The sequence below is a fragment of the Mustela lutreola genome, chromosome 1 (assembly GCF_030435805.1).
Source record: "Mustela lutreola isolate mMusLut2 chromosome 1, mMusLut2.pri, whole genome shotgun sequence".
Taxonomy (NCBI): domain Eukaryota; kingdom Metazoa; phylum Chordata; class Mammalia; order Carnivora; family Mustelidae; genus Mustela; species Mustela lutreola.
Window position 1 is genome coordinate 7,876,071 of NC_081290.1, and position 6,896 is coordinate 7,882,966.

Genomic DNA, 6,896 nt, shown 5'->3' on the forward strand with positions numbered 1-6,896 from the left:
GTTTCCCCCATTGTCCTTTTTCTGTTCAAGGATCCCATCTAGGATATCATATTACAGTTAGTCAGGTCTCCTTAGGCTCTTCTTGGCTCTGACAGTTTCTCAGACTTTTTGTTTTTAATGACCTTGACAGTTGTGAGTATTGTGGTTAGGTATTTTGCAGAATGTCCCTTAATTTGGTCTTGCTTGAAGCAAGGGTTCTTGGGAGATCACAAGTAGGCAGAGAGGCAAGCAGAGAGAGAGGAAGGGAAGCAGGCTCCCCGCCGAGCAGAGAGCCCGATGTGGGGCTCAATTCCAGGACTCTGGGATTACGACCCGAGCCAAAACTTTAACCCACTGAGCCACCCAGGCACCCCAGGTGAACTGTCTTTAGCTGTTGCTGCTAGCGTATGTTAGTCTCACTCTCCTAACCTTCATATAGTGGGCTATATTTTCAGGAGAGTCCCCCTAACTTTTCCCCACCAAGTGTTTGTGGAAGCAGCTTCCAAGCATCCACCTGGGCCATGGCATGAGCCCTGGGCTCCCCACCCCAGATGACAGGGCCACCCACCAAGGTGTGTAGGGAAGCCCAGCACAGGGGGAAGTAAGGAGGCTCAATGTAGTGTCCTGTCTCAGGGTAACAGATGATCTCGGGCTTCTTCCTACCATGGGCCTGCAAGCGCTTAGAGGCCTCATTAGCATAGAATTCACTCTTCCAGTTGTGGTCATCCTGACCTACAAGGAACAGGAAGGCACTCTCAGCTTTGTCTACGGGAATGAAACTCTTCTGGTCAGCTCCTTCCAAAGGGCTGTTCAGGACATCCACAATGTCTGCCAAGCCATCTTTGGTCAGCCTTACTCGATTTGGGTCTAAGCCCAGAGGGGGCAAGATCTCATCTTTGTAGTGTAAGGCTCCCCCGACATTGGCCACGGAGCCATTGACTAAGACCGTGGCGGTGATGCCCTTCAGGAACGACACCATAGAGAGGCAGAGGTCACCTCCTTTGGAGCTGCCAAGCAGCCTGACTCCTGGACCCTTTACCTGAGGGTGATCCAGCAGATAGTTGACAGCTTCTTCAAAGTACTCCAGGTGGAGGATCTCCAGGCCTTTGGGGAGGTCTTCATAGTTATGATAAGCCAGAGCCATCACAGCAAAACCCTTGCCAGCCAGCAGACTAGCTCGATGTTCCAGAAGGTCACTTCCAACTCCATAAATGTCCACAATCCCAGGAAAGGGTCCTGGTTCTGGGGGCAGAAAGAGTGTGGCGTGCAACCGGCCCACGCGCACTGGCTGCATTTAAGTCACTTTTTAAAATAAACTTTATTTCTTAGAACAAAACAGATTCATAAGGAAATTGCAAAAATAGTCCAGAGAATTCTCATGCACTCACACTCAGTTTCTTTTATTATTAACGTCTTATGTTAGCATGGTATAGTTGTTAAAATTAATGAACCAATATTAAAATGTTCTTATTAACCAAAGACCATACTTTATTCAGATTTCCTTAGTTTTTGCCAGGTTCCCATCCAGGATACCACACTATATTTTGTCCTCACAGTTTCTTAGGCTCCTCTTGTTTGGGATAGTTTTTCAGCCTTTCCTTGTTGTTGACCTGGAATACTTCAAGGAGTATTTTGTGAAATGTCCCTTTGTTGGGATATGTCCATTGTTTTTCTCATGATTAGACTGTGATTGTGGGTTATTAGGAAGACAACCACGGAAGTATACAGACATTTTTATTATATCATGTCAAGGATACATACTATCAACCTGAATTATCAGTCTTGATGTTGACCTTGATCATCTGGCCTAGGTAGTGTTTGTCAGCTTTCTCCACAGTAAAGGGACTCTCTTTTTTTTTTTTCCCTACCTTTTTCATGATGTATTTTGTAGAAGGAAGTTACTATGTGTATTCCACACATAAAGACTGGGAAATTATGCTCCATCAACTAGAGGGTAGAATGTCAAATTGTTTGAAATTCTTCTGCATGGGAGATTTTTTCCCCCTTTCTCTTCCTTCCTTCTTTCCTTTTAGCATTTATTTATGTTAGTATGGATTTATGAATATTGATTTTATGCTTTGTGTTCTAGTCCAATGCTAATTATTTACTGCTTATATTGTCTCCACTCTGGCCATGGGAGCTCTTTCAGTTGACACTTGTGTCCCTTTAACATATTTCCATCATTGTGGGGTCTTTTGTCTGTTCTGAAGTTTCTGGAAGACAAATTTTGGTGATTGTGTTTCTGTCCCCAGCCCTCTTTGCCTCCCTCCCTCTCTTTTCCACTCCCTTCTCTTTTTTATTTCCTTATTCATTGTGATCTGAAAATAGGAAAGAATATATGATCTCAAATTTTGCGATTTGAAGGTAAATTAATTCTCCTTGGAGCCTAGCTAGCCAGTGGTTCTCAAATGTTAGTGTGGAAAAGAATAAACTGGAGAGCTTGTTAAAATGGCCAGCCAACAGTTTGATTTTTTTAGGCAAAGGAAGTTGTAGGTTAGGATTCTGCCTGTTAACAGGTACCCCCAGGAAGTAATAATGGAGTTCCTTGAGGGTTTTGCTTTGAAAAGCAGTGAGCCTGAGGGCAGATAGCTATTCTGATACATGCTTTTTTTTTTTTTTTTTTTTTTTCCTGGTGGCTTGTCATACTATTTGGACATATATACCCACTGTTTGTGATAAAAGGGGTATACTTAGTTTTTTGTTTTTTTTTTAAGATTTTATTTATTTATTTGAGAGGAGTGAATAAAAGAAAGTGAGAGCACAAACCAGGGAAGAGGCAGAGGGAGAGGAAGAAGTAGACTTCACTGAGCAGGGAGCCAGATGCGCGGCTTGATCCCAGGACCCTGGAATCATGACCTGATACGAAAGGAAGAAGCTTAACAGACTGAACCACCCAGACATCCCACAGAATACTTAGCTATTTGAACTAGGAAGGAGTTTCAGGTCATTCTCTATTCACACTTGTGACTTATTTGATGATCTACTGAAGGCCATTTCATAAATGGAGTGCTCAGGTCTGCAGAGCTGGCTTGCTCCTGTAAGCTGGAAAAGAGGTGGCGTCTCAAGAGGTGTTATTTCCTGTCATGGCCACATACCAGAGGGCTGTGTGTGTGTGTATGTGTGTGAGAGAGAGAGAGAGAGAAGAGGTTGTTAAATAGAATTTGGAAGCAGATCCTCTCTCTATATTTGTAGGTCTATGTATGTATACATATCTATTTCTTTTCTTTTTTTTTTTTTTTTTTTTTTTTTGACAGAGAGAGCAAGATCACAAGTAGGCAGAGAGGCAGGCAGAGAGGGAGGGGGAAGCAGGCTCCCTGCTGAGCAGAGAGCCCAATGCGGGGCTCTATCTCAGACCCTGAGACCATGACCCGCGCTGAAAGCAGAGGCTTAAACCCCTGAGCCACCCAGGAACCCCTACATATCTATTTCTATCTATTCTATATATCTCCATCTCTACGGAGAGATCTATATAAAGATATAGGGAATAAGTACAGAAATATTTGTTTTGTATGTTTAAATATAATTATACACTTATGTTTATAGATAATAATTATATTACCATTAATCTATTTAATAGTAAGTATATTAAATATCAACATGTGTTTCTCCTCTTGGGATCGATCCATATTAGTAGATCTATCTATCCCTCTATTATCTATCTAGCTAGATAGCTATATTCCAGGAAGAAAAAAAAATCAAACAGATGGGAATGTCCCTCTTCAGAATGTGACATATAAGAAGGTGGCAAAAATCTGTATTTTCATGATGTGGTGATGTGATTAACTCATAGATGTTTTCTACAATGAGAGGTGGGCCAGCGGCCAATGGTCAAGAAAGAATTCTTGAGACGTTTTCCATGCAAAAAGTGTTTTTATTAAAGCGCAGGGACAGGACCCCCGGGCAGGAAAACCTGCATGCACTGGGACTGTGAAGAGCATGGGTTGTAACTTCTAAGCTGGCTGGGGTGGGGAAGGCTAGAGATAAAGGAAGTTTCCAAAAGAAAGAAGACTAATAGGATCCTGGAGGTCTGGCTATTGTCAAAGGAGGTTGCTAGCAAAGCGTTAACGTTAAGGCAGCTGTGAGTTCCTTAAGGAATGTCCTACTCTGCCTGTCTCTAATATTTGTCTATGGGCTGTGGGCTGTTAGGAATAAAATTTTGTCTACATTTCTTTGGCCTTTGTTCTCCTCGTCACCTGGGTCTTCTCCCCCTCCTGGCATCTCTAGGTTGTTTGGTCTTTGTGGTGAAGAACAGAGAGAATGTGAGGCAGGAGAAGGAGAGTGGGATGGGGTTAAGCCGTGGAAGGAATTTTCCAGGGAGTCTGGGTAAGAGAGGCACAGCAGAGAGAACCGCGGACAGATGCGGCTCTGAGAAAAGGTGCGCTAAGAAACATGGTTGGGGCGCCTGGGTGGCTCAGTGGGTTAAGCCTCTGCCTTTGGCTTAGCTCATGATTCTGGGGTCCTGGGATTGAGCCCCTGAGCAGGGAGCCTGCCTCCCCCCCCCCCTCTGCCTACTTGTGATCTCTGTCTGTCAAATAAATAAATAAATCTTTTAAAAAGAAAGAAGGAAACAACCAAAGAAAGAAAGAAACAAAGGAAGAAAGAAACATGGTTCAGTATTCCCTCCCCATGATTTGCGAAATCCAATTACTTCAAAACTCCTTTTTGCTTCTGAATGCTGTTTTGGACGGCAATGCTACTTGGTGACTGACTTACAAGATCAATGGCTCAATAAGCATCCCACTAATTTAACTCTGTGAGGAGAACCCAAGGGCCTGCTGGGGAGGTATGAAGGGCAGCTTTGGACTTGATTGTTTGGCTCCTGGAAGTCAGCATTAAGGCTCCTGACATGATGACCAGAAGACTGGTGGTACTTCCAGGGACACAGAGGAGACACCCGTGGGGGTGGGGCCTGTCTCTGTGCCTGCCACAGAGAAGGCGCAACAGACATCTTTTTGGAATGAATGGGCCTTGAACAAACAGAAGAATTTGTGTTATGTAGGGATTTGGTTTAGGTCACTGATTCTTATTTAGTGAAGGGCATTAAACTAGGGAGTGGTTTCCTGAATAAGTCCTGGGAGAATGTGTCCTAAGTTACTTGAGAAGGAGAAAGTAGTAAAATATGTAAGGGGTTTGGAATTGAGAAAAAAATATTAAATTACGTGGGGAAAATAGAGGTGTTGATCATGGGAATGGGTTTCTTGCAATTCACCTCTTTTTTTTTTTTTTTAAGATTTTATTTATTTATTTGACAGAGAGAGATGACAAGCAGGCAGAGAGGCAGGTAGAGAGAGAGAGAGAGGAGGAAGCAGGCTCCCTGCTGAGCACAGAGCCTGATGCAGGGCTTGATCTCAGGACCCTGAGATCATAACCTGAGCCGAAGGCAGTGGCTTAACCCACTGAGCCACCCAGGCGCCCCTGCAATTCACCTCTTATCGCCTGTATATTCTGAATAGAAAAAAAGGAGGGAAGGAACAGCACACGTGTGAGCTCATTGATTTCGTCTGTAAGAAGGAAATAATACTTTTTGTGCTGCCATGTTGTCATGAGGACTAGAAGTGATGGATGTTGATGTAAAGCATTGATAGGCTCAGGCATAGTAAAATATAAAAACAACACATTTTATTGTTATAGCTACCATTAGAGCTGCGATTAACCAGTCCTATTTTTCAATTCTTCAGCAGATAATACCACCCAAGATCTTACTCCTTTCTAGCAAAGTTTTATCTGGGTTGGTGTACCCACTAGATAAATTTTGTAGGATGGAGACTCCAGGCTGCCCTGAAGGCACATGCTCAGAGCCCTCCAGACTCCTTTGAGTACAGCCCAGAAAACACAGAGCTGCTCCGAGGCCACATTTACAGCTGTGGGAACCGAGTGCCGGAGGCAGTCATGATTTACTGGCTCACAAACCCAGTTCTTTCCTCAAGCATCTGAGTCAGGGAATTGGTTTTGCTCAGAGCAGGGTGAAAAAACATTGTTATATGATCGGGATTTCTCTGATCCCCAGAAAAATGCTTAACCTTTTTTTTTTCTTTTTTTCCTCACTCTGCTTGGCTGTTTCCCTTCTCACCCTGCCCTACTTCCTTTAGCAATTAGTTTTGGAAAGAAATCACTCACATGATGAAAATGATCTAGAAACTCAGATTCAAAAAAAAAAAAAATTTTCTAGCCAACATGGGTATGTGTGATTCACAGTTGATTTAAACCTACAGAAATTTGTTTGCACAAATTAATACCAACTTTTAATAAACAGACTTTACTGCTCGGTGCTAAAAATATTCTAGTCAGGCTTTAGTTGAAAAGAAAGACATGATAGGAATCTATCCCCATGGCAACAGGGCTTTTAAGGGTAGTTTATGCTACAACAGTGATCTGTGACAGCTTTTGAAGACGTTTGAGGTTTGTTTTTCATGACTACCTTGGTGAGAGGGAAAGGAACAGAAAGCAGGAGAAGCTGAATATGTGGATTTTGAATTATGAGCTGGGGGAATCTTAACTTCATTCTATTCGGAGGGGAACTTAAAAGGTGCTCATGATGATAAACCTAAGAGTCTTTAGAAAGGTAAATTGCCTCTTCCATAGGTAAGCCGCCAAACCTTGTGGACTTGTCTCTGCCCGAACCACATGCAAGGGCTCGATAAGACTAAGAAGGGTTTGTACTTATTTAAAATTCATCTGGAGTCTAAACAAGTTTCTTGGGGCCATCTCACCAGTCAAATGGAGAGTGAAAATTGATCTCAGGTAAAAAGACGTTGCTGTATAAATGACAGGTTTTATTAGAAAGTGTGTTTCAGTGCTGGTTCACTCCATTTCACCATGATGGAGACCTCCATCAGCCATCCTATAAGGTATGCTTCGCGGCCCCAGTGAGTCTCTAGAGGAGACATGCAAAGTCATCTCATGTGGCCAGGTTCATC

At 43.0% G+C, this 6,896-nt stretch overlaps 1 protein-coding gene across 1 annotated transcript; it reads right to left on the reverse strand.

Moving 5' to 3' along the window:
* Window positions 1-430: 430 nt before the first annotated feature.
* Window positions 431-1,273, reverse strand: LOC131820775 (acyl-coenzyme A thioesterase 1-like). The gene has a single exon (XM_059156496.1). The coding sequence runs from the start codon at window positions 1,271-1,273 to the stop codon at window positions 431-433; it is 843 nt and encodes a 280-aa protein (XP_059012479.1).
* Window positions 1,274-6,896: the final 5,623 nt, after the last annotated feature.

Bases quoted from the DNA above. Each gene is read 5' to 3' on its own strand.
- LOC131820775 (XM_059156496.1), bottom strand. From the start codon at position 1,273: ATGCAGCCAGTGCGCGTGGGCCGGTTGCACGCCACACTCTTTCTGCCC.